The sequence below is a fragment of the Siphateles boraxobius genome, unplaced genomic scaffold (genome assembly GCF_051911475.1).
Source record: "Siphateles boraxobius isolate OS27281-9 unplaced genomic scaffold, OSU_SipBor_1 18, whole genome shotgun sequence".
In the NCBI taxonomy this organism is placed as follows: Eukaryota; Metazoa; Chordata; class Actinopteri; order Cypriniformes; family Leuciscidae; genus Siphateles; species Siphateles boraxobius.
The window spans coordinates 5,283-33,148 of NW_027508788.1; the positions used below are offsets into that span (position 1 = coordinate 5,283).

Consider the following 27,866-nt stretch of genomic DNA (forward strand, 5'->3'; position numbering starts at 1 on the left):
GAAATATCTTAAAATATGTCATAGTTTTGTCTCAAGATCTTTTTTAAGTAACATTTTTTAAAAAAAAAACAACATCCTAATTTAACTAAATCCTAAAGCTGTTTTAATCAAAGCCCTGTCTATGAAACCGGGTCCATAAATAAGAAGCATCTGAGGAAAAAATTTGATCAAAAATTAATTTAAAGCATTTATCATAAAATATGACAAAGCAAATTAACAATTTAGCATGCATTGAAAAATAAAACTTGAAGAAGCTAAGTTTATTCACCAAGAAATCTGCAATGGGTTTTTGACTCATTAATCAATTCATTATTTTCATGGTGTTCTGGAAGACACAGGACGTCCATTATAACATCCCATTTGTCTACAGGACACCTGGTGAGAAGTGGACTGCAGGTGACAAAGATACATGTTACCAGAAAAGATGGTATGAATCATTCCATCTTTAAATAACAGTCTGCTACAACTCGCTGCCATTCCAGAGAGCTGGAGATGCAGAATAGGTGATTTTGAGCTAGAAAACTGGTCTAATGAAGAAGCAAAGAAAAGAAGAGGATGCAAAGTAATAAAACATGTCTTTAAACTCAAATGTATTGAGTGTGTTTAGAGCCCATCCAATTCAAAAGTTTAGGGCTGGTGAATTTTTTTTAAATGTTTTTGAAATAAGTCTTATGTTCACCAAGGTTGCATTTGGTAAAACAAAGTAAAAACATAGTAAGTTGAAATATTACAATTTAAAATTACTTTTTTTTTTTGTATATTTTCAAATGTACTTTATTCCATGCAAAGCTGAATTTTAAGCAGTAATTTCTTCAGTCTTCAGTTTTGCATGATCCTTCAGAAATTATTATAATACAGGTATGCTGATTTGCTTCTAAAGAAACATCACATTAGAAAACAGTTGCCGCTTAATATTTCTGTGGAAACTGATAAAAAAAAAGGGTCAGGATCCATGGATACATTTCCAGATGAAAAGCATTTTTTTTAATAATCTTTTGTAATCAATATTTTGATCAATATTAAAAAGTAATATATATATATATATATATATATATATATATATATATATATATATATATATATATATATATATATATACACACACATTAATACTTTATAATGTATAATTTTGATTTGCAAACAGGTTCTCCAATATCTCTAAAAAGCACTTGAAGCATTATCTAGTAGTTCTCACTTCACAAAACTCATTTGGAAGGGTTTTTTCTTCATTACATGTCCGAGTGCATTAAAGCTCACGTGCAGCGGCCTGCTGAGGCGGTTTTGCTCAAAGTTGGCTCGAAGCAATGATTGAAGATAGCAGAGTTTCCATTAGCAGAAAAACCATGGACGCACAGCCGAATCTCATAATTCATAGCCATAATTAGCGCCGGGCACACATGGCTCCTGGAGTGCAGCATACAGCAGACAGGGTAAACGTGAGCCTCCCTACATTATGCAACATGCAAATAAACAAATATTTCAAACCTTCACACTAGAACTCAAGACGAAGGCAAAACGCAGTTTATTCGAAATCAGCATTTTAAAACGTTTGCAGAATTACACCAGATTCTCCTGTCGTTACAAAACAATTGCATATTTACGTTTGGACTTTCAGATGTCCATACTGTGGTTTTTCTAACTTTGAAAACAAACTGACCCTAAACAACCAATGTTGACAACATAAGTGCTTTCTTCGTAGCTTTAGCACAACAGATTTAAAGCAAAACTATTGGCACCAAGCATTAAGATTGTTCTAGAAGATTCAAAAAGAATGGCCTGACCACAAAGCTCTAAATTAATGTCATGGCAACATATCAAAACACAAACATTACCTCAAACATGTATATTAATCAATACTGGCATTTTGATTAGACTGTTAATACGTTTTTGGACCACTTACCCATTTCATTTTAATATTAAGGTTAAAAGGCACAACTGGTATCCTACGGCTTTTTTGTCAACAAAAACAAGAAATGTAAAAAATATTGCATTGATAGGCTTGCTTTTTTGCTTGTGTTTGATCACATACAGCAGCAGCTAGAGGTATGATTAACTCAGACATATTCGGTATGATATACACTGCTGGTTAGTTTAAATCGATCACTCAACTGTTCACAGATCAGACACCCCTCAGCAAGGAGTCGTTGGCCTGCATGAACAGCCAAGCTGTGGGACAAATCGACATGTCAAATGATCTAATGAAACAAAAGTCAGCATCAGTTTTCTGAGCTTATAGAGAGCTCAAAATCAATATCTTTCTTTTTTTATCTCCAAATCATCATTTTACTGTCAACCGTGCGCGCAATCCAATCTAACTGTTTGTAAATACAATGTTTGCAATGTTGTAGTTGATTGTCTTACTTGTGCAATTTCTTCTGTTATTGACCGGTAATTCAAGATGGGCTAGAGTTGAGACTTAGTTCATAGTCAGCAAGAAACTTCAGAGAATCTCTGGGATAGTCTTGAGTTACCACTCAGATGCAAGGACAAGTATTATTTCAACCCCATTCCATGTTACCCAGTGCAACAGTAGAGATATAGAGGTTTTCTTACGATTTTTTGTACAAAAGGAGGGAGAAAAGGCTTGTGTTAATACACAAAGTACTCATGTTTTGCTCCTCAAGGCTTGGACGTACTTGGTTGGAGTGTAACACGGGGCCAAACCCCAAATCTTGGGACTGTCAGTGTTTGTACACCACCATGCTGACATCTGGGTCAGTGGTCAGGACGGAGGGGTTTCTGTCAGTGTGCTTTTCTGGTGTGGAGGGTGGGGGGGCTGGTAGTGCTGGAAGTTTGCAGTGTTTTGAAGGACCCAGGCCCCGTGTTTTCCATGTCAGAAGAACGCACATGCTGTCTGCGAGTCCTCTCGAATTCTTCATCCTGGGCATAAGTATCAATATGATCAATTTATTTATTTTTTAGGATTTTATAAGACTTTTTTTGTTGTTGCTTTTTCACTACCAAGGCTGCATGTACAAAAAATATTGTAAACACAATAATTGTAAAATGTTATTACAACCTAAAATAAACCTTTTTCTCTTTTTAATGCATTTTAAAATGTAATTTATTACAGTCATCAGTGTCACATGATCCTTCTGAAATCATTCCATCATACTGAAATCATTCTATTATCTGGTGCTCTAGAAACAGTTTTTGTTATTATCAATGTGAAAACAGTTGTGCCGTTTAATATTTTTGTGGAAACGGATACAATTGTATATTTTTTTCATGATTATTTGATGAACAAAATTGAATAGATCTGCATGCATTTGAAATAGCAATCTTTTGGACATGGTGCAAAAACAGGTCATGGTGATTGGTGGTGATGGTGACATCATTAACATCTGGTCACTATACTGACATAACTACATCTTAAAGGCACAGTAACACTTTGATTGTAAGGGGGAGAGAAAGGGTGGACAAGACACTAACTTTCTTTGGTTCAAGAGACTAACTTACATTAAAAGTAGATCTAAAGGAAGTAAAATGATAAAAATGTATCAGTTAAATAATGGTGTCTTGTCCCCCTTAAGAACCACAGCTGGTTCAGCACAACCAATGCACAACTTATTGTAAGGGAGAAAAATGATCATGTTCACTTAAATTAGGACTGTTGGTCCAAGAAACAATCGACATGAAGAACAAGAATAAAATGCTACAAAAGTGTAAAATGTCCCTTTAAATCTGTGTGTGTATGCAAGACTTACAGTGTCTGCGGTCAGTTCCTCCTCTGTGTGCTCACTGTAATGGTTATAGAGCTCCATGTCTGACAGAGCACTCTCTGCCATCTCCTCTTCATAGTCAGTGTGATAGTCGGATTCATCTGAGGGAAAGATGGCGATATTCTGACCCATTAGCTTAATGATGTTTGTACACAAATCACACAACACTAAATGACATCCAACTAAGAAGCAGCCAAAGAAAGATCAATATGCTGGGAATTTATGCCAAAAATCCCTGAAACAGACTGCCAAATGTTATCTTAATGCTACACCTCTTGTAAATGTACTTTTTGATTTACCATCCACATGAGCTGGTTTGGCTAGCTCAATCCGTGAGACGATCTCAGCCAGATCAGTGAAGGAAGCATTGGGACAGGTGACCACCTGCAGAACAACAAACTTAAGTAAAGAACTGTTAACACAACTTACATCTGAAAAGTATTTTAGGTGATCTATGGCTTACACTGTTGCTCTGCGTTTTGTGGAATTCTTCCTGATGTCTGTCCTTCATCATCTTCTCTACCACGCCACTCCTGCACCACACATCGAACACTGTCTTCCCATGCTGGTACCCCACTTCCTATATGTGCACACACACACAAACAAACACACATGTGGGAAACCAAAACAAACCCGAAAAGTATAAGTGCAGGAGAAAGACTAATTATTTAGGGTAAAGACGGTAAAAAAGTAAAGGAGATAAAACTCACACTGATCTCATCGAACTTGCCAAACTCTAGGGTACGGTATCTGTCGATGGGAGGTCTGATATATTCACAGTAGTCGCTGTTCTTAACAGATTCAAGCTGTCTCACTGAACACACATAAGCCAGTCGGGCCTGGATCTCAGTCATGTTCAACACCTGAAACAGTCACACACAACTTACAAAATTCTGAATCCACATCAACTTTATTGAAGAAACTAGATTTTAATTTCTTTTTTGCTTGCATGTACTGGTACGTTGCTGTTTGGTAATATGTTCTGTGCTTTTTTTTTTTTTTTTTTTTGCTTTTTGCAGTTGCTAGGGTATTCTGTGTGGTTGCTAGGGTATTGATGTTTGCTTGCTAGTTCATTTGGCTCAGGTTCCCCCAATAATGCAAATCTATGGCATAGTTTTGCTTGTTTTATCATCCGTTTAAACTGGTACACCGGTAAGACACGCACCATCACATGAATGACACAGCAACTTGTGTAAAAAGTTTAAGTGTCAACAGCTAATTATTTATTAAAGTGAGATCACATAAGTGACATTTCGCTGCCAAAAAAGTTTCACTGTCTATTGTCAATAGTGTAGTGATATATGATGCACACCTCAGTCATTTTCAAACCAAGCAGCTTTCTGTTGTCATTCGCATGGATTGCTATTGAAATGTCTGTATTTCGCAGGACAACAGTTAATGTGATCGGACCTTTACAAGTATGAGTAATAGTAATAGCCATGCTTGCCTTAGAAAACACAACTAATTAAGTAAACACTCCACTTGGCTAATGTCTCCCTCACCTTGACTTTCTCAGCCAGTGGGTTGAACCGTTTCCATAGCAGCCACCATCCAGAAAGGGCATCCCCGTAGTTAGTGAGGTTAGTTTCATCTTGGCTTCCCACATCAATGGCAATAACCACCTTGGCACCCATGGAGCGTGCCACATCCGCTGAAATAGGGACAGAAATCAACACCCTCACCAACAATTAACCACTATCATTAAAAAGACCAAAATTGCCAAATCCTTCAGATCTGATAAACTGCAGTAGTCTCGGCCATAGACGGCACACTCACAGTCTGCCCCAGGCCCGGCACCAGAGGGAGGCGCCCCATGGACATCCCTTTTCTCCCCTCCAGGCCGAGGGAGTTGGACTTGATACTAGCATGTCATTTTCTCACTCAAACCACTGCCTGCTTCTGCTACTGATTGCTTTTAGAGGGAAAAGCTGCCTATAAATGCTGGTCTAGGATCTGTTTTCTTCGTAATAATAGCAGAACCAGCCTCTGTATGCGCGCATCAAAGCGTTTTTGCTTTGGTGAGTAACGTAGCCAATCAGACATGTTTGTTGATTTCTTGAACGCAATGGCCAATCACAGGTGTTCAAGTTAGAATACACTCACCGCTCGAGTTTTTGGCCAGTGCTGAGTTCTGTACGCGCAAAAATCCTGTAGACATTATGTAAATAAGAGATTCATTGTGTAGTCAGCTTCACTGATTAATATTACGGAAATTTGTGAGATCACGTTCATTGAATGTTTGACAGCTTTTTAGTGATTATAAAGGGAGCGCTCTTTGCACACTGTCTAAGCGATATAAAATAATAAATAGGCCAATAATATATTCAGAATATGAATAAAACTTTGTTTTCCATGCTTGACAAGCAGCCACATACACGTATTAATATATAGGCCCATCCACATATAAATGCGGAATTCCCTCTCAAAATTGTGATGACTGACAGAGAGTGATAAACATATAGCAAAGGACGAGACAAAAAAACACTCACTAATTTCAGAAGAAATGGGCATGGTCCAAACACTGAATTTTGTTGCATTAGGTAAGGCAATTGTTATTTATTATTTGTATAAATAACCATCCACCATCCTACTACACACCTGGCAGGTTGTTGATGTAGCCTCCGTCCATGAGCAAGTGTCCATCTTTTGGATCACACAGTGGTGGCAGGTAACCAGAAAGAGACATGCTGGAACGCACATACCTCCACAGAGAGCCTGAGATGGAGGGACAGGAAACATCAGACATTTATCCTGGTTAAGGAGAAGCTCATAAATGCAGGTGGAGTATGTGACAGTACCAACCATCAGTGTGCACTCTCATCGTGGAGGCGGTGATGTCTGTGGTGATGTTGAAATAGGGGATCCAGAGATCCTGTAAACAATCCAAAGACATTTAAGCTGAAGAACTTGGCAGATTGCGATCCTGTGTAGGATTTCTTGAGCCAAAAATAACTAGTTTCCTACCTCTATCTGTTTGTCCTTGAAGACAGAATTAATGCTCGAGTTGAACGAAGCTCCGGAAAACATAGAAGTGATCGGGTAGGTCAGGTCCAGCACTTTCTTAAACACTGATGTCATTTCCTGCCGAGAAAGAGAGGACGAACAAAGTTAGACTTTTGGTGTCCAATTTAAGTGCCAGTTATTTTTAGATCCTAAAGAAAAATAAAGGAACAGAAATTAAAAAGAAAAGGGGAAAGAAATGCTAATGAATGGAACAACAAAACAAGAAAGGGAACAAGACAAGGAATAGGAAATAGGAATAGGAATAGGAAAAAGAAAAGAAATGAAAAAGAATAGAAAAAGGGAAAGGAAATGAAAATGAGTAGGAAAATGAAAAGGTACAAGAAAGGAAAAGAAAACAAGAAAGGGAACAACAAGACAAGGCATAGGAAAAAGTTCAAATAAATTAAAGTGAATAGAAAAAACGAAATGGGGAAAATGACTAAAAAGAATAGGAAAAGGGAAAGTAAAAGTAAAAGGAATCGAAAAAAGAAAAAATTAAATGAATAGGAATGAAGAAAAGAAAGAAAAAATTATAGGAGAGATAAAAAGAAAATTAGAAAAAAAAAAAAAAGTAAACAAACAGAAAAAAATAAAACAAAAAAGGATTTTAGTAAGTAAAAAGAACAATAAAAAAAAAAAATAACAGGAAAAAAATAATAGGAAAAGGTAAAAGAAAGAGAACAGAAAAAAAAGAATAAGAAAAGGAAAGGGTTCAGTGTACTTAATTTACATTTTTTAATGAGCACTGTGGTGCATTTTCCACAAGGTTCATCTCAGGCTTTAAAATGTTTAACATTACAGTGGTCTCTCACCATGGCCCATTCTCTGGCTTTGATCTTCATTCTGCTGTAACTGCGGTCCTCTGCATACAGCGCGCCCATCATGGAACCGATAGAGGTACCGCCCACCAGATCAATTGGGATTCCCGCTTCACTCAATGCTTGAATGATGCCCACCTGAGAACAACCCCTGAAAGAGGGAAGAAGGGATGAAAAGAGGGATGAGGGAGGGCAAATAAACCCAGTAATATGAGGCCAATCAATACATAACCTTTCACTTTGGTTCTGTTCTATCTGTCAAAAAAAATGATTGATGCCCAAATATGGCTTGATTAAAATCGACAACCCTGTCCTAGCCTAAAGGAGACTGGGCAGATTTAACACCGAATACAGAATCAATCACAGGTTACTACACAGAAATCAAGGGAGAAAACAGCAACCAACCTTTAAACACCTCCTGCCAACCACAAAAAAAGACAGAATAAACAAACAGAGGATGTCAGATCAAATTAAATGACAGAAAGAGGCAAGAGTTCAAACAAAGACTGAGAGGGGGTGGTAAAGGGCTTTTAAAAGAAAATGCCACAGTAGTGTAAACAAGAGTGGGAGTGTGGAAATGCATTCTAAACAGTGGAGGTGTTTTTCTCCTCTTTTACAGTTTTTTTTAAAAAGGTGTAACAAGCGAGTACCTGGCTCCTCCGCCCCCCAGCACTAGAGCGATGGTGTTGCCTGTAAGGACACGGGCCAGGCGTGAGAAATCAGTGTGGCGATCAGCGGGTTTCTGGAACACACGCTGGTACATCTCTATCTGAAAACACAAATGACACAGGAACTTAAACCAAAGCTATACCAGAAATCCATGTTACATTCGCCAATGACTATCACATAAGAAACTTCTCTCACATCACCTTGGTCTTGGGTCAGATATGCTGATTAATACAGCTGCCAACCCAACTCGTTGTGATGGCCACAACTGGAAACCCTTTTATTAAGAATTTTACTGGTTTTGGTGCCATTCATAAAACAATAAAATTGTCTTTATTCCAATCTCAGCTATGAAGCAGATTAGAAAATAGCTTCAGGTTTTTGTAAAAAATTCTGTAATTAATTCTACTTTGTGGTTTGTTTTCTCTGAATATGTGTCATGTCATGGCAAATATTCATCCCTTTCAGGATATAAAAAGGAGCTCAAGTACACACTAGTAGCACCCTGGGAAACTTGACAGGAATCTCAACAGAATATCAAAATGTATAATTTAAAATGTGCCAAATCAATAAAAAAAAAATCCTTTCCCTAAAGAGAATGCTAGGGGGTCTGTGTCTATTTATGTATTTATTTATTCATTCATTTATTATTATTTTTATTTATTTTATATAATAAAGTTATACTAAGATTATATAAAATTAATGAAAAGGAAACTCTTGCATCATTAAATTTGGCGGTCTGTAGCATTAAAGGTTTGAAAACCCCTGAGCTAGACCATCACATGACTTTCAAAATGTCAGTTATTTCAGTGAAACCATGGTGTAATATTGAGTGCTGTACCAATTTTGGCAGGCTCCTATTGGAGAAGACTCTGCGGGGGCAGGACAGGTGAAGGTGCCTGGAGATCCAGCTCCGCATGTTCAGCCATTCGGCTGTTCCTCTGGGAGGAGGGCCATCCTCCCGGTGCAACAACACCAGCTGTTTCTGTGCTCTTACCGCACTCCCCTCTAACATGCGTTCCAGCTGAGTGAAATTGAGACGGACAGACAGACAAAGAGAGGGCTGAATATCATCCCTTCAAAACTAGACAACACTCTGTCAAAATGCATTTAAGATAATAAAATCATTTTCTTTAACGGAATGCACTGAACGCAGGACTAATCCATAAATATAATAGAAATATATCCATTTCTTTCACAAGGTCACTTCTTCCGTAAGAATACTTATAGATTAGGGTTGGGACGTTTAAGAGAAAACCTACATCCTCTCTCAATTATTTTCCTGTGAATACAATTACATATTTCAAACTGGTTTAAAACCTTTGAGTCCCTGATTCAAAGAGCAACGCCATAGTGGCTGTCCCCTTTAAAGTCTGTAGGATATATAGGATCAATAGGAATGTTGCTCTACCCTGGACCTCTGTTTCAACTTCAAACAAAAAGTCGAAAGACTGCCCAAAACCCTGGATATCTGAAACGGCTCTCCCTGCTGCACTAGAATTACGAGTCTCTTGCTCTCTAGGAAAATAACTAAATAAGTTCTGCAGTTCAACTGGAGTCCCGCCAACATGGTTGAATACTGCCTGTGATCAGAGTGGGTCAGCAGGGACTTACAGTACAAAAGAATAAAACAGCAACTGGAGTAGGTGTGTTATGGTTCAAACAACCTAATATTATTGGCCTCAACTTATAAAAGTACCTGTCATCGAGAGAGAATGATTAATTAAGCCTGGAAGCCTTTTTAATTTGAGTCTGTTGAACTAAAAGAGTTTTTCCATATAAAGAGACAACCCAGTGGATGTAGCAAAAGTAGTGTAGCTCAGAATCTTGGTACATAATTTCCAGTAGCACCAGTTCATGTAAGTGTTTTTCACTCTGATGATGCAACACCATCATACCTCTCCTACGGCTGGGTCCTGGTCTCCCAGTCCCACGATGATGATGCAATCAGCCTGTCTGATGCAGCGCTGAGTCCACGGGGTGAGTGACACATCTGTCTGATACAGGACTATGCGGTGGATGTCTTCCTGCTGACCCAGCCAACTCGACAACCTGTACTCATGCACACTGGAGTAGAGAGAAACTATTTTTAGCTACTTTTCATGGTCTCTGCAATATTGTAAGTTATTTCTAAAAGCTTAGATAATCAAACTGTTACGTTTTATAAACAAATAATCAAACTGTTACGTTTTTATAAACAAATAAACAAACGTCAAAGTCAATTGAAATAAGGATTCTAATGACATCAGTTGTTAAATTATGAAATGTGTGAACAGATGTAGGTGTCCCACACCTTTTGACAAGTAAATATCTATGATGTATAGAGTGCAACAGTGCCCGCCCACTTTTTCATCAAAGTTGGTTCCGGAAGTATTTTTTCCAATCATTTCTCCCACGGGAATTTCAAAAAAGTCTTTGTTAAAGCGTTATAAAGCATGAACCAAACCAATCGGCTACGATATAACATTACAAATTTTGATTTGAAGCAAAAAAAAGCATTTGAAAATCAGACTACAAGAACTACAATCTCTTGAAGCAATGCGAACAGCATAATCGAATGAAAAAACGAAGGAGAAATTTAAAACTACTCATTCAAAAATGTTGCGATATAATATATTTTAAGGTTTTGCAAAATATGCATTCAAATATGTAAGTATTTTGAGAGCGTAGGGAGACCAACTCGATTAAGTCGTTTACGGCACTTCATGGGAGTGGGCGGAGTTAAAGAGATTTTCTGCTAAGCGCTGCCTATCACAACACATTGGGCCAGCTAACCAATCACAGCACATTTCTTATTTCATTTATAATGTTTTTGTTTCAAATAATTGCTGTTCTTTTTAACTTTATATTCTTCAAAGAACTCTGAAAAAAATTTAACAGTTTCCACCAAAATATTAAGCAGCACAACTGTTTTTAACATTGAAAATAAAAAATGTTTCTCGAGCAGCAAATCAGCATATTAGAACGATTTCTGAAGGATCATGTGACACTGAAGACTGAAGTAAAGATGCTGACAATTCAGCTTTGCCATCACAGGAATAAATTACATTTTAAAATATATTAAAACAGAAGACTTTAAACTGTAATAAAAAAAATCTTACCGATCCTAAACTTTTGAATGGTAGTGTATGTGCATGTCATGCACTCAAAAAAATTTAACAAAGACATTCCTACACAGTTTGAGTTTGTGAGGATGAGTGACCATTACACTCAGGAGTCCTCTTGTAGCTACTTTGATGCATGTGTGTTGGACTCGAATCCTTGTCTCGGTGGATCTAGTGCTGTTAAACTGACATGTGATGGATGAGAGCTTGTCAATAATCTTGACAGAAACCAGGACAGTATTGGCACTTAAAAGTTTTCTGAATTGACTCTAACAGAGAACACAAAAAGCAGTTCACAACTGAGATAAACATCAGCAACATCAAGGAAAAAGGAAGATCTCATGCTGGGTTAGAGGGACCAGAACTCATGCGGACTGATTAGTTATGGGGTTAATTGTGTTGTTCATTTACATATCATAAAACAGCTTTCATCTCGCTCATCAAACGACTACTTTAATGTATAAAAACAAAACAAAATGAGTTTGTTGTTTTTCAGTTAAACACAAAAAAATGCATGTATTAATAAATTTGCATATTCTGATAGATGGAGTGGGCACACATATATATAAACTAATATTTGATGCCATATTAATTATATAATGACACTTTGATGCCGTACCTGTCTAATGCAGCAGAGCCGAGGCGCTGTTTGATGATGTCACTTGTTAAGAGAAGAGTGGGACCTAGAAGACATCAATTTGACTCAAGCTTCCTCTCCAATTGTAAACCTTCTCATCTTTTTCATTTAAAATCCATGTAATATAGCAATCCTCACCAATAGCTAAGAGAGCATGCTGAAGTTCCAGGGTGAACGCGGTCAGAGGAACCTCCTCTGATACCGGGAGCACAGTGACGGTGGAAAGGTTTGAGGCAGGGTTCCCCACGTCCCATTTACTGCCGGGAGTGTGTAGAGCCAGACTGCGAGCTGGACGTTAAAATACAGATACAAAGCAGTTATCATACATTAATGGAGCCTAGAAACCTTTGATGCAGGAGATGGAACACTGATAGTTTTACACACACACCTGTTAAAGGTCCATTAACTTGCTGGAGGATCTTCTGTCCGAGCAGGTGAATAAGCCTTGTGACTACCTAATGAGATCAAATACAGAGAACAAAGCTGATATTATACAGACACAGAGGGAGCAGACAAAACTCTAATCACTGCAGTTTCTGGCTATAAAGCAAATGCACTGTGACTGGCATACCTGTGGGAATTTTCTCTTGATGGAACTGAGTGCGCCCTCAGGTAGTTTAGCCAATTCTGAGTCCCGAACAGCATGAACAGTAGTTGCTCTGTTCTGATGGGTCAGAGCTTCCACCTACATTCAAACACACAAAATGCATGAAAAACTTACTTGAAAAAAAGTTAAAATAAATTAAAAATGAAAGCTATGCAGAAACACATTTTGTATAGAAACAAAATTACCAAAGATAAAAGGAAAACTGAAAATACAAAAATAGAAGTGAATTCAAAATATGATAGTAGTATATAATTCTAAAATAAAACTATGACTCATGCTTTATATCTCAAGTCCTCGGAAAGCATATAACTGCTTTCAGTGAGAAACAGACTGAAATTTGTTATTCACCAAAAAAGTATATCTTACTGGCTTCATGATTAGAGCAAAGATCAGCAGTCACAAAACTCCAATATCTAGAAATACAGTCAATCTGTGACGTAGATTGAGACTAAATTTGGATCTTCAAACTAGGCATCACATCACTCGCATCCATGGACAATGTACCACCATTCTGCAGGCAACGTAACCATGGCATCACCATGGAAAGGTATTCTTAGCACCATAGGCGTCACTACGGAGACGTCAGCCAATCTCAATAAAACATTATGAATAACGAGACAGAGGGATCTCCTGGGAGATACTGGGATACTGAGATACTGGCACACCTGATTAGGTGGCACATATTCACTGAATACATCAATGCCAGTACATTAATGTCACCAAAATTATTCTGGGAGATACTACACATACAATAGGCTGACTTGAGTACATTCACAGCATTATATAAAATGGAACGATATCTGATGATTCATTGTTGAGTCACAAAATGAAGACAAAAAAGGTTACAAATCCTGAGAAACTCTGGGCAAGGTGCAATCATTGGTTGCTAGCACAGTTTTAAACCATTTGAAGACGTTACACTATATGTTGTGCATGTGGAAAGGCTCACCACTCCAATGAGATCTCCTCGGCCATACTCTCCAGTCAGCTCCTTTTTCCCATCCTCCATGATGACGGAACGCAGGCGGCCACTGAGCACTATAAAAGTACTGTCAGACTTATCGCCCTGCCTGAGAGAGAAAGGATGGCGTCGTTTATCATAGAAGATTTATGAAATGCTGAGAAAGCTTATCTGTCTCAGCCAGAGGGGCTGAGGAGAAGAAGAAATCGCCAAGTTTATTAGATTGTATTCTGTCCAAAGCTCTTACTGAGAAGGAATAGGAAAAGATGAGAAAAAAATATCATAACAATAGTGTTTTTGCCTCTCCGGAGAGGAGCTCCCAGGTAAACGGTTCAGGAATACACTTAATATTAATATATAGACTACAGAGACAAAAGATGTGGACATACAAACATCACAAACACTTATTGAAAGAGCACACCTTTTTAAAAGTTTGAGGTCAGAAACTGTTTTAATGTTTTAAAAGTAGTATCTAATGCCCAAGGCAAAATCAGTAATGAAGCGAAATTAAATTAATAAAAATTATAAATGTCTTTGTCACTTTTGACAAATTTTTTAGGGTACTTAATTATTTTTCAAAACCAAGGGTGTTAAGGAGTTCGTTCTCCTGTTGCTACTGTAACTGCTTCCACTACAAAGTCATCAACCTTATTGGTACTGATAAAAAAAAATTTGTCTTTACCCATAATTAACACAATGTTTGTTTTATCCATACTAAACTTGTTTGTCAAAGGATATTGCATGATTTAGTGAATCTGAGTGTAGCTGATGAAACAAAAATACCTGTTAATAAGAAGGTTACATTTGGCCAAGTAGTGCACTAATGGTACTTATTTACACTAATAAAGAGGTAGAGAGAAAATTAGTGTGAAAGGAGGAATAAAAGTAAACCGTAAATATGAGGAAATGAAGCGAACCTGTAGACAGCTCTCCCCGCCTCCACAGCCATCCAGTCAAGAGCAAAATCAATCTGTCTGACGAAAGATGACATCCTTCTTACAACTGTATGAGCCACATTCAGCACCACTGTAGGCTCAGCTCGCATGATCCTGACAACACACACACACACTGGAGTGAATCAACGTGTCAGTTGAAAAACCATTTAAACCAGCAAAAAGAGTGAGTTTATGTTCATTATTTGCAAGCCACTGTCAACAAGAAGTTACTTATAACTATGTATTATACTATAAAAGACATACTAAGAATTTATTAGCCAATTATAAAGATTTACTTATTTATGATTTGATGCGATATCAGCAGCAATGGTTATACTCATGACAAAATCTACAGCATTTAAATTTTTAAAAAACAATTATCGTTACATTATAATTAGAGGTAACACAGAGGTAAACATTATTACTTGTGGCCAGAAAGAAATGGCCACAAGTATTAATGCTGATTTCTTCTGTGCTTTCTGTACAGCAGTCATGGATTACACTGTTTTTCCATAATGGCCTATTATATAAATTGATTAGAGCCCGACCGATATATCGGCGAGCCAGATATATCTCAGGTCTATACGCTGAGCTTCAGTTTATTTATGAGACGAGTTGCAGTTCACTCGCCGGCGCCTCCGTGTCAAGATTATCTATTGTCCACTATATTTACTTATTTATTAAATCCAGGCAATTGGTTGATGAAACAGATTAAAATTAAGATACAATTAATACAAAACGAAATTTACTTTAATGAAAGGCTTTTTGCTTTCTGTTCGAGGTCTCTGTGAAAGTTTTAAAGCACTTTAATGCCGCTTTCAGAGCGGTCATGTCCATAACATTGTTTTTTCCTCATAAATGCGAACTCGAAAAATAAAATGAATATTTTATGTTCTGTTGAGAGCCAACGCTTCTTCATCCGGTGGGTAGTAGCCCATTACTTTTGATTTGCGCCGTGTAATTCACAGAATTGATTTCTCTGCTACCAGCCTCTGTCACGTATTGTGTGAGCTTGTGACTATTGCAAGCGTAGGCCTACAGCTGAGAAGTCCTGATTATATTGTCTGCTATATTTATTTTTTATTTATTAAATCCAGGCAATTGATTGATGAAACATTGACAGTAAACTGATGCCTCGTTCTGCTTTGTAACGGGCGCTTTCTCGCGTCTATGGTAAACAGCTGTTGCAACGTGTGCAATAACGGCCGCGTCCGGTGTAGACAGTGTTAAAGCTCATTCTGACATCAAGCAATATTCCAATAATTTATATAATTATAACTTTGCATAGGGCCATTTTGCATTAAGAGTATAGTTTCACGGTACATTTTGCTTAAGTATTTAAAATAGTATAAAAGTACTGTAATGTACATATGTAATTAAAAACGTTTTCGTTATGATATCATTAATTTTACTTTAGTAAAAAGTTCTGAGTTGTTCCTCCACTGGTAGAGATTAGAGGAATTAAGAATAAAAATAGAAGATAATAAGGTTTTGTTAGTGACACGTTTGATATATTTATTGAAGTTGTTTTATATAACGTGACTAAATTAAAAGACGAAGTTGTTAGTGATGATTATGCAACAGTATTTAGAATATAATATAATATTCAATGCAAACTAGTTTGGTAACAGCTCAAATGTATCATTCTCATTCTATCATTCCCCCTGCCTCCATTACATAGCCTATCTTGTGTGACAGATAGGCTATGTACATTTATTTGAGTGATCATTGCGAAACGTTTATATATTTATTCTGTTTAAATACTGTGTATTCTATATACAGTACCCATCAAAAGTTTGTACACACCAATAGGAAAGTGTGTCCAAACTTTTGACTGGTACTGTACTATAATACACATAAATTATATTGCTACTGTACACAAATAATATAGGCCAATATATCGGTATCAGGCTATTTTTTTTATCGGTATCGTCATCGGCCCCCAAAAATCCATATCGGTCTGGCTCTAAAATTGATAGATCATTTTAACATTAGTAGTGGACTGAATACCTACTCATAGAAATGTGTTTTAGAAATGGACAGGAAGCTACAGTCACGATGTGCCCGTACGGTGAAGATAAGTGGCTCTCCCGTCAGTACAGCCAGCTGACCCACCAGCTCTCCTGGGTGAGCCACGAACAGACACGTGTCCTCCTCTCGGTCAATCATCCGCTGGTACACATGCAATGTGCCCGAAATCACAAACTGCACACTTACTTCCTGAGGAACACACAGCCAAACAGTCAAGCCAATTATTTTGACAGGGAAACATTAGAAATCCATAGAAACTACACTGTCTAAATATTCTCACTGAATGTTTCAAAACATAGTAAGTTGCCTACTTAGACAACATTTTTGGGCAGCGTAGGTCTTCTCATGAAGCAAAAGCTAACTTAAAAGTAGATAGTAACATTAAACCTCTTCTAAAATATATTATATTATACAGGTCCTTCTCAAACAAATTACCATATTGTGATAAAGTTCATTAATGATAAAAATTAAACTTTCATATATTTTAGATTCATTGCACACCAACTGAAATATTTCAGGTCTTTTATTGTTTTAATACTGATGATTTTGGCATACAGCTCATGAAAACCCAAAATTCCCATCTCAAAAAATTAGCATATCATGAAAAGGGTCTCTAAACGAGCTATTAACCTAATCATCTGAACCAACTAATTAACTCTAAACACCTGCAAAAGATTCCTGAGGCTTTTAAAAACTCCCAGCCAGTTTCATTACTCGAAACCCCAATCATGGGTAAGACTGCCGACCTGACTGCTGTCCAGAAGGCCATCATTGACACCCTCAAGCAAGAGGGTAAGACACGGAAAGAAATTTCTGAACAAATAGGCTGTTCCCAGAGTGCTGTATCAAGGCACCTCAGTGGGAAGTCTGTGGGAAGGAAAAGGTGTGGCAAAAAACGCTGCACAACGAGAAGAGGTGACCGGACCCTGAGGAAGATTGTGGAGAAGGACCGATTCCAGAACTTGGGGGACCTGCGGAAGCAGTGGACTGAGTCTGGAGTAGAAACATCCAGAACCACCGTGCACAGGCGTGTGCAGGAAATGGGCTACAGGTGCCGCATTCCCCAGGTCAAGCCACTTTTGAACCAGAAACAGCGGCAGAAGCGCCTGACCTGGGCTACAGAGAAGCAGCACTGGACTGTTGCTCAGTGGTCCAAAGTACTTTTTTCGGATGAAAGCAAATTTTGCATGTCATTTGGAAATCAAGGTGCCAGAGTCTGGAGGAAGACTGGGGAGAAGGAAATGCCAAAATGCCTGAAGTCCAGTGTCAAGTACCCACAGTCAGTGATGGTCTGGGGTGCCATGTCAGCTGCTGGTGTTGGTCCACTGTGTTTTATCAAGGGCAGGGTCAATGCAGCTAGCTATCAGGAGATTTTGGAGCACTTCATGCTTCCATCTGCTGAAAAGCTTTATGGAGATGAAGATTTCATTTTTCAGCACGACCTGGCACCTGCTCACAGTGCCAAAACCACTGGTAAATGGGTTACTGACCATGGTATTACTGAGCTCAATTGGCCTGCCAACTCTCCTGACCTGAACCCCATAGAGAATCTGTGGGATATTGTGAAGAGAAAGTTGAGAGACGCAAGACCCAACACTCTGGATGAGCTTAAGGCCGCTATCGAAGCATCCCTCAGCAGTGCCACAGGCTGATTGCCTCCATGCCACGCCGCATTGAAGCAGTCGTTTCTGCAAAAGGATTCCCGACCAAGTATTGAGTGCATAACTGAACATAATTATTTGAAGGTTGACTTTTTGTATTAAAAAAACACTTCTTTTATTGGTCGGATGAAATATGCTAATTTTTTGAGATAGGAATTTTGGGTTTTCATGAGCTGTGTGCCAAAATCATCAGTATTAAAACAATAAAAGACCTGAAATATTTCAGTTGGTGTGCAATGAATCTAAAATATATGAAAGTTGAATTTTTATCATTACATTATGGAAATTAATGAACTTTATCACAATATGCTAATTTTTTGAGAAGGACCTGTATGTATCCTTACGTAATTCTATGTTAATGAAGTTGCCGCCCATGTAGTTAGCAGATATGCATTTACTGTGATGTCTGACCTGATCTCCTTGGCGAGCTACAATAGATCCAGCTTTAACTTGATGGAGCGTCACCCTGCCCTCCAGCAAATTGGGGTCCTGGACAAACACAGCACCAATAAATACAAACAATCCATGTAAATATACATAAACCAAGAACCCATATCCCAATAAAGGTGATGTATTTTGACCTTTAGAGGAATAATCCCCAGCAGGTCCTTCTTGGCAGCCTGGAATATGGCGCCCACTTTACTAGGGGGCACGTCAGAGTGTGATGCATTGTCTGTGTAGTGAATCACAGCGGATGGAGCATGCTGCATGGTCACACTCTTCTTCAAAATGGACTGAAGAACATAAAACAAATGATATCAATGCTGTTTTGATATATACAGATATTTAGGATGAGAAAAAAAGATGAGATGGAGGAAGAAAAAACCTTGTGAATGACAGAAATGGATGGTGGATCGTCAATGGTGACTCGGGCCCGTTCATAGGCCATGTTCAAGTCATTTCCTGCCACTCCTGCACAAACACGCATAGAAAGCAGATCTAGTTTGTAGATTTCAGTACTAGAGGTCTCATTTGTGTGTAAAAGCAAGTCTGTGTGGCATGAAAAAGAGTGGATGGACAGGCAGATGGTAGGTGAACTGTTACCTGAACTCTCTACAGGCATTGAGACCGAGCGAGACCTCCGTGCAGCTATGGACGTATTTTCGTATGAACCTGCTTGCCCTCCATCTAAGTGATGAGACATTTATATCACTCTCAAAACAGACAAGCACAATATTACAGTAAATCTGTTTTGTTTTTTGTAAAAACAAAAAGGAAAACAAAGTTGTGCTTTTAGGCGAAAGAAAAAAAAAAAGTGTCTTTTAGCGAAAGCCAAATCTGACAAAATGCCAAAAGTCAGTATTGCAAATGCAAAATGTTATTTTACTTAGGCTAAAGCTCAGTCTGTAATAATTAAAGGGATCCAATCCTGGATTGTAAGATGTTTTTAAAAGAAGTCTATTATGCTCATCAATCATTTATTTGATCAAAAATACAGTAAAACAGAAACATTGTGAAATATTAAAAAGTGAAGTGAAGTGAAAGTGAAGTGTTGTCTATTTTAAATTATTTTTTAATATACTTTTTCAGCAGCCACTCTGGTCTTTAGTGTCATGTGACCCTTAAAATAATTCTAATATACTGATTTTGTACTTAAGAAACATTTCTTATGATCAATGTTGAAAACAATTGTGCTGCTTAATATTTTGGTAGAAACTGTGACACATTTAACACTTTTTTTATTCAGGATACTTTGAATAGAAAGTTCAAAAGACCAAAAGACCAGCATTGAAATAAAAATATTTGGTTACATTTTAAATGTCTTTAATTTAGCAAGGACTTGTTAAATTGATCAAAAGTGACAGTAAAGTGCACACACACTTATATACATATACAGATAGTGTGTATATATATATATATATATATATATATTACAGAAAAAAAAACATTTACCTGAGTGTGTCAAGTGCTCTCCGGTGTCCTGCAGGTGCTCGTCTTCTTGTTGTGTCTGGAAGTGGGGTCTGCGGGGGACTCTGCAAGGACTCCCTTCGGTGAGCACACTGTTGACCGTGAACAACGGCACTGCTTGTCTCTCCTATACACACATTCACAGTACAGACAGCCAATTACAAGCATCTGACACACATAAACTATTTTACTGGTCTGTAAGATGTAACAGCCATTGGCTCCCTGAGGACTTTCTCCAAAGAACGAACAATTCAATAAACAAATTTTATTATTTATAAAATTACTAAAAAGTACTATAAAACTTATGAAATATAGTGCATAAGTCATGCAAACTAATTTAAAGTTTTCTAAAGCCAGCTTGACTTAAAAATTATGACTTCAATTTCAAATGTATGAAACAAACAGGAACACAAATATGATATTTCAAAGAAACTTTGAAGTAGATCAACATCCTTATTTTCCATCGAACCTTATTGATTTTTACACAAACTCATCACTTGCTTTTTTTTTTCATCTCAAAATGACAAGTGTGAGAACTGCACGGAGTTTATGCTGTGTTGTCACGTAACCTTGCCTGACTAAATCGCATTTTATAGCAGATGGGAGGGCACTCAAATTCACAGCGCAAGCTAAAAGTACTTCTTAAATCAAAACAGAAAATAACTCCCTCAGCCTGTCCGCACTGTGAAGGTGGAAGAGAGCTGCGTGTGTATAGGGTTGTGCTGTGACATACAGTGATGGCTGATGGGAGATTTTCACCCAGAGGGTGTTAAAGTCGGTGTCCTTTAAATGAAAGCCGAGGTCTTATGATCCATGTTATTCAATCTAGCTGAGTTTTACGGCTCCAGCACAGGAGTGATTATGCCGATGGAGGTTAACGTAGCATGAAATAACGGTGTGTGTGTGTGAGAAAGCACATATTTTAGAAGTGATAGAGAGTGTGTGTGATCTTAAAAGAAATAATGCTGAGATGTACGAGTGTACTCTCTTTCTCAAACCTGATTGAAAAGCTCGGTCGTCAGCCCCAAATAGTTGTGAAGTGCCAGGAAAGTGACTCTCTGCAGGCGCACCATAATTATCTAAACAGACAGAAATAAGCCACAAATTAACACTGTAGTTTTTTCAAAATTACTATGCTTACTCCAGTTAATAACAGTTTGAAATCTTGCAAATAAGGTGGGGAAGAAATTATTTTCTTTGCTTCTATGAAAAAGATATTTGATGTGCAATTTAGACAGTCTAACTTTTCACATTATCATGTTCCATATCAAGTCCACCTTGACCATTTACGAAGAGTGAACTGCAAAAAAAAAAAAAAAAAAGTAATTTAATTGTACCAACAATTAAAATGTTTGGGTCAACGTTACATATTATATTAATATTATTATTTTTTTATTTACTGTATCAGCCAATATTGGATATTTTATTATATTAATTTGCTTCATTTTACCATTTATATAACCTTCTCCAACATTTAACATTTCCTTTAACTTAATATTTAAAAACACTTATAACTGATTAACGCTGTTGAACATAATTTTTAACAAAATCTCAAAATTAATATCCAATTATATTGTATAATTTATAATGACTGATTTTGGTTTTGAGTTTAAATTGTATAGATTATAATAGTTTATTAGTAATAATAGTATTTATTTATATTTGTTGGTACAGAATTTTAACATTGGCCATTTAATTAGAAGTCATAATATAAAAATAATTACTGGCTTATTGATATCCATCATCATTTTTATATTTGTGCATCCCTAGTTATTTAGCTACTTGGCCACCCTGAAGAACTACAGTGTGAACAGTGCTGTCAAATTGTAAGTCATTTACATATAGATCTTTTAAAGGTATATTACATAATTTGTTTATACAGTCCCACCCTGTATAAAAAGAGAGAGAAAGTAATCCTGGTGAACAGTACAGGCCCAGATTTAATTCAAGCGAAATTGAAGAACGAACTAGTATGACGTCCTTTCAAACAAAATCAGGCCAAATCTAAGATTGTTTGGATTTTGCAGAAAACAGCTTGCCAAAGTGAACTTTCCAGAAAAAGTTTGATGAACACCTTGTGAACACCTTCGAACTACCATTGGTCCGTGGCAATTACGTAATATTTAGGTGTACTTTGAGGTTCCTCCCTTCTCTGGTTCATTTCTTCTGTTTAGTCCATAGAGGTCAGATGCAAGTAAAACATGAAGAACTGGAAAGCGGCTTAACAGTAACAGTGACAGCAATCTATAGAATAAAGTGCTATATTTTTTAAACGTGACACGCTGAATTGCAGAGCTTGGGAAAACTTATCCACATCACTATGATCATGTGCTTTTTTAACTGCTGTTTTCTCATGGCAGTTATTTTTGTTGTATTGTTTTCGTTATTGAGAGGAAAAAGGACAACACATTAACAAAATATTGCTACTCAAGCATTTCAAACTTATTTTTAACCACTAAGCGAAAGATGGAAAAGAATCTTGGCGTAAGTATATTGGGGCCTTAAAAAAAAGAAAAAAAAACATGATATAAAAAAGGTGTAAAAAATGGCCTGTTATTATAGTGTTGGTTGAGACAGATTTTCAGTAAGACAGAGGTCACATTGATGCAGACAGCCATGGGGGAGTTCAAGCCCATCTGTACCTGTATGACTCTCACTAGCGTCTCTGGGTATTTCTCAAACACTGCCTGGAAAGCTGAGGCAGGCAAACGCAAAATGGTAGACCTCACCGCCGCACGAGCAGACACAGTCTTATAGGGAGCAGGATAACCCTGAAGAGAAAGGAAATATCCAAAATGAATCTCAACGCACTAGAGCAGGATAAGTTGTAAAGAAGGCAGACAGAGAACTTACTGTAATGATGTCTAGAATGCTGAGCAGACTGTGAACGCTGTCCCCGGGCAACACGTCCTTCACCACAGGCTCTGTGCCATCCTGAAAGACACACACACCCCAACGGAGAATATGACAACATTAGGAGGGGCACTAAGTTTAATTACTCATTTGCCATTTAGCTGACAGTTCTTATCCAAAGTGACCTACAGGGAATTTATTGCAGGGACAGACTAACCAGAGGTTAAGTATCTTAATCAAGGAAATTGTGGTAATTGTTCATGAATCAAGTGCTGTAGGTTTCGTACCTATAACATTTCTTTTAACATACCAGATCTTTAATAAAAGTTATTGGACCCAATCAAACACTATTTAATTAGTTGTATTTTCATAATTAAAATGGTACACCCATAGCCATTATACACCTGGGTTTAGTGGTTGTTTATCTGTTGAAACTATCCAAAAAAAAAAAAAAACATTTATATTTATATATATATATATATATATATATATATATATATATATATATATATATATATATATATATATATATATATATACATATATATATATATATACATATACATATACATACATATACACACTCTCTCTCTCTATAGAAAGAGAGAGAGTATATAGCCTATATATATATACACACTACATATATATATTTTTTATTAAATTAATTAATTAAAATAATTAATAATAATATAATAGTATAATTTTAAATGCATTAGTGTGCATGAGGTTGATGACCAAGTTCACTGACATTCCTTAAACCAGTGCTCTAATAAAGTCTATGAATTTTAAAAGGTACTCCCATGGCTCATCCTTACAAACTCATGAATGCAAAGCTCAAGCCTTCCACCCTGAACCACATAAATGCTGTCATCATCATCCCCTGGCTTGAACAGCCCCTCTCCCTCCTGCAGCTCCACAAACACCATGTGCCGACACAGCTCCAAAAACAAGGGCTTTTCAAAATGACCGAGTACCCTGAAATGCATTAACATTCAACTTTAGAAGAACACCAACATTCCACTAGGCTGAAAAAGTATAAAGTGATTTGCAGTTCAGCTGTGCTCAAGTGAGGGTCAGAGTTGTTCACCTGACGTTCTTGAGCATGTAGAGCACCTCTGAGGGCAGGTTTGAGTTTTGCACATCAAATTCGGTGAGATCTGCTTCTAAGAGAGCGGGAGGGGGTTCTTTGGGCTGCAAAGTGGGTGGCTCCTTCCTGAACCGCAGGAACCTGCAAGACATCATAGCAGGATTCAAACCAGAAGCACTGATTGGACATCTTCTGACTTAAACTGTGTGGGTGATAATACGAGATGGCATTTGTCCGTAAAAATTGGGTATATGAGAATCTAAACATACCTGCGCGCTATAGTTAGAACTTTAGGCCTCTTCCGAGAGCGCTGCTTAGACACCGAAGTGGAGGTTGGTGTCGAGGACAAGGTCTGGACCTGAGAGATAGAAATAGAAAAACCAAGTGGAGGATGGATAGTAAATAGATATATCAGACTGTTAGTCATACAGGTTGGGAACAGTGGCACATGTTCAGGATATTCCACTTCGCACACTCTATGCTGCCCTCTAACAGAGTAAGACTAAACTTTCAGCTGATGATGTACATTATAATTACACCAATAAATGAGTATTTGTGGAACAAGTCTCTGCAGAGTCAGGGTCTGAACAATCAGCTATTTATCTTGGAGCACAAATAGACTACTGTGAATGTGACCATTAATCAGCAGCTAAAACAGGGTGCAAATCACAGGAGAGCAAATGGGTTTCAGCAAGATGTGACTCACCTTTCTCATGATTTTCCTGCCGTAAAAGAGCACTTTATCTCTTTTTCTGAAGCGATAGCGTGGAACACCAGCCTGTTGACCTTAAAATACACACAAGCAAATGCACAATAAGATTCCAGCAAACTGCTCAACACATACACTGCAGTTTAAAAATTTGGGGTCAGGGAGATAAAAACATTTTTAAAGGACTTAGTTTTGTTTAGCAAAGATGCATTAAATCGATCAAACGTGACAGTAAAGACATGTATAATGTTAAAAATAAAAAAAATTACAAAAATGCTGTTCTTTTAAACTTTTTACCCATCAAAAAATCCTTAACTGTATCAAAGATCCACAAAAATATTCAAGTCACCATGAAATAAAATATTTTAATAGAATATTGCAGTGCGTATAATACATGATTTATCCATGCACACAATTTTATTTATTTATTTATGTGCTCTTGTAATCTTGAATCAAAAAGAAATTCCAATCCTGTTTGCGCGGACATAAATTTTTGGGGAGATTTTTTGCTTCCCGGCCCAATAGTGGGACAACCCGTCACTCACATGAGATCGCAGCAAAAGCAAACCACAACGATCCTATCAATTCGATATGGACAAGAGTCCCGTCCTACATTTTTTCTAGCTTGAGAAGTTGTTTCACTTAGATATATGTCACAATAGGGAAGAAAAAACTAATCGCAACTTCTCTTTCATGTTGACTTTACATGTTTTGATTATAAGAAAAGTTTAACTGAAAGCAGCATATTAGAATGATTTCTGAAGAATCATTCTCAAGGAAAATATATTTTACAATATATTAAAATATGTAATATATTATATATAACATAATATTTTAAAATATTACTGTTTTTACTGTATTTTTGATCAAATAAATGCAGACGTGAGAACCTCCATCGTATTGAACCCACACAACACTTATACAAGAATCAGAGCTGAGCAACATGCTGAAACAGAAGGAACACCCACTCGCCAGTTTATATCTGCGGTAGAGGAGAAGTACAGAGATTCCTATCAGACACACAGCCACCACGGCACCGATCAAAATACCCGTCAGCTGGAACAGACAACAGTTACAGAAATGTAAGATAAGGGAATTTATCTGAAATTACAGGAAAACTGAAAGACGAAAAATATGACAAAACAAACCATGCTGTCAGTAATAGAGAAAATAATACTGGCAAAAACACTGCAAGAAATTATAATCTGATTAAACGGTGAATCGGTCAACACAAAACCGATGAACTAAAGTATTTTAAATGTCTGTCACTTGTTACATAATCTGTACAGCTGATCTAAGCCAGTTCAGTGTCTTTCCTTTCACATGGGAAAGTAATAAGGGATAAGACAGTTTTCCAAAGAAATTCAAGGAACACATCGTTTCTGTACCATGGTGGTCTGCATCCTCTCCTCCACAAACTGCTGCAGGCGGGAACGAATTTCACTCCCAATAGCCTGAGGAAATACATACCAAAATAAAAACATTCAGACACACTCCCAGGGTTTTAGTTTGAAAATAAAAACCTTTTGGATAAAACACTCTTTTATGTGTGAATTTATAATTCATTTACGTTTGATCCACAGAACAATACAATTCTGAAAAAAACCCCGGCTCATGTGGGATTTCTTTGAAATCATGTTTGTTTATTTTTTATCCATACCAAGGTCATATGAGACTCAAATGGGACAGTGCTTGTTCAGCTCCTTCCTGTCTTGCACAAAACCGCAACAGTACTTCCCCTTGCAAAAATAAAGGGATCAATCTGCTCAATACATAACCCAGCATTCTTTTTTTTAAAGGGATAGTTCACCAAAAGAGAAAATAGTATATTTTTTTACTCCCCCTTTCTCGTGTCATTCCAAACCAGCTTTCTGTCATTTTTCTACCGTACATTTCAAATAAAAAGGGAGTGGCCAAACAATTAAAATGAAATCACATAAGCAGTGTTTTTGATTTATTGTTGTATATTTATTTATTCTTCTTTTTAAAAGTTCTCTTTTCTTTATGGTAGAAATTATGATGAAACATATTCTTAATTACAAATATGCGCAGAACACATTTCCCATCCTGACTAATCTCTTTCAACAAAATTAATGTTAAGCTATTATGCATCTAAGTAAGTAATATCTTCAATTTTTATATGTAGTACTCGGATATATGTTAAACTTTACTTGATCTATATTGGTATTACTCTGCTGTCTATCTGTTTATCGTGTCGGTGTTATTTGTTCTCTTGTTTTTCAGAATAAAACTGAAAATGATCCATTCACATGCATAACAAATCAAGTGCAGCAAAAATGACATGAGATGTTGAGATCAATGATACTTACAGGATACAGGCACTGAGATTCATCTTCCTTCTCATCTCCCATTTCTAAAAAGACAAAGTCACTCAATGTATGGAGAATGCATTTAGCTGCATTATGTTCTCAAGCTGTCATTCATTCATGAAAACAGTCAAGAAGTCTGAACTGCAACTTTTGAAATTGTGGAAGTAAACTTCGGTTTTAGTTGAGCTTAACACACCTTTGCAAAACCATTTTCGAGATAATCCGATGGAGTAATAAAAAGCATGCCAGTTAAATATGACGCAGTGTTTCTGTTGTCATTGGAACAGTGATGACATGCATTAGTGTTATGGGCGTTACAGCTTTAATGTGTAAACAACCACGCCAACTTATAGAAACAGATGAATTCTGTTTTAGGTTTAGACTAGTTGCACAAAAATACCAATAAAACCAGCATATCTTACAAAAACACCTGTTTAGCAGGTGGTTTATACATGACATAGTAATATGCTAATTAGCTAGCAAACAGTAGCTTACTTACTAAAGACAGCGAAATTGGAGACCGATGCCGAAATAATCCTTTTATTTACACCGCAGTTGCTATTTGGGTCAGTTTCCTGTCATTTCCACACAAATTCCACTCCATTGTAAACTTTGGCAGCTTCTTTTTCGCCCCATGAAGTCAAACCTCTGCTGTTGCCTTAACAGTCCTTCACGTGGCAGTTATATGCAATTTCATTGGCTACAAACAACATGAAGAGGCCAATCGGAACCGCTATTGTTTGACTATTTTTGTTTTTTAATTCTTTTTTATTACATGCCAAAACAACATACACAATACCATGCTAACCCCAATAATTCTGCAGATCATAAAAT

At 37.1% G+C, this 27,866-nt stretch overlaps 1 protein-coding gene across 1 annotated transcript; it reads right to left on the bottom strand.

Moving 5' to 3' along the window:
* Window positions 1–1,499: 1,499 nt before the first annotated feature.
* pnpla7a (patatin-like phospholipase domain containing 7a) lies at window positions 1,500–27,724 on the bottom strand. Its single transcript, XM_077232720.1, has 36 exons — window positions 27,532–27,724; window positions 27,033–27,076; window positions 26,091–26,156; window positions 25,671–25,758; window positions 24,700–24,779; window positions 24,263–24,351; window positions 23,994–24,134; window positions 23,722–23,881; window positions 22,907–22,987; window positions 22,696–22,824; window positions 21,052–21,132; window positions 20,039–20,180; window positions 19,190–19,273; window positions 18,972–19,057; window positions 18,727–18,879; window positions 18,557–18,634; window positions 16,468–16,673; window positions 14,436–14,567; window positions 13,507–13,627; window positions 12,522–12,635; window positions 12,339–12,405; window positions 12,089–12,238; window positions 11,933–11,996; window positions 10,108–10,276; window positions 9,051–9,233; window positions 8,194–8,312; window positions 7,538–7,694; window positions 6,687–6,803; window positions 6,525–6,594; window positions 6,321–6,437; window positions 5,225–5,373; window positions 4,433–4,585; window positions 4,186–4,302; window positions 4,022–4,106; window positions 3,708–3,823; window positions 1,500–2,880 (listed from the first exon to the last, which is right to left on the bottom strand). The coding sequence occupies exons 2-36, from the start codon at window positions 27,072–27,074 to the stop codon at window positions 2,743–2,745; spliced, it is 4,044 nt and encodes a 1,347-aa protein (XP_077088835.1). The 5' UTR covers window positions 27,075–27,076; window positions 27,532–27,724; the 3' UTR covers window positions 1,500–2,742.
* Window positions 27,725–27,866: the final 142 nt, after the last annotated feature.

Bases quoted from the DNA above. Each gene is read 5' to 3' on its own strand.
- pnpla7a (XM_077232720.1), bottom strand. From the start codon at position 27,074: ATGGGAGATGAGAAGGAAGATGAATCTCAGTGCCTGTATCCT. The intron at 19,058-19,189 runs GTAACAGTTCAC...GTGTTTGTGCAG, and splicing joins AATGCCTGTAGAGAGTTCAG to GAGTGGCAGGAAATGACTTG. The intron at 16,674-18,556 runs GTCAGACATCAC...TGTGTTCCTCAG, and splicing joins TAGCTCGCCAAGGAGATCAG to GAAGTAAGTGTGCAGTTTGT.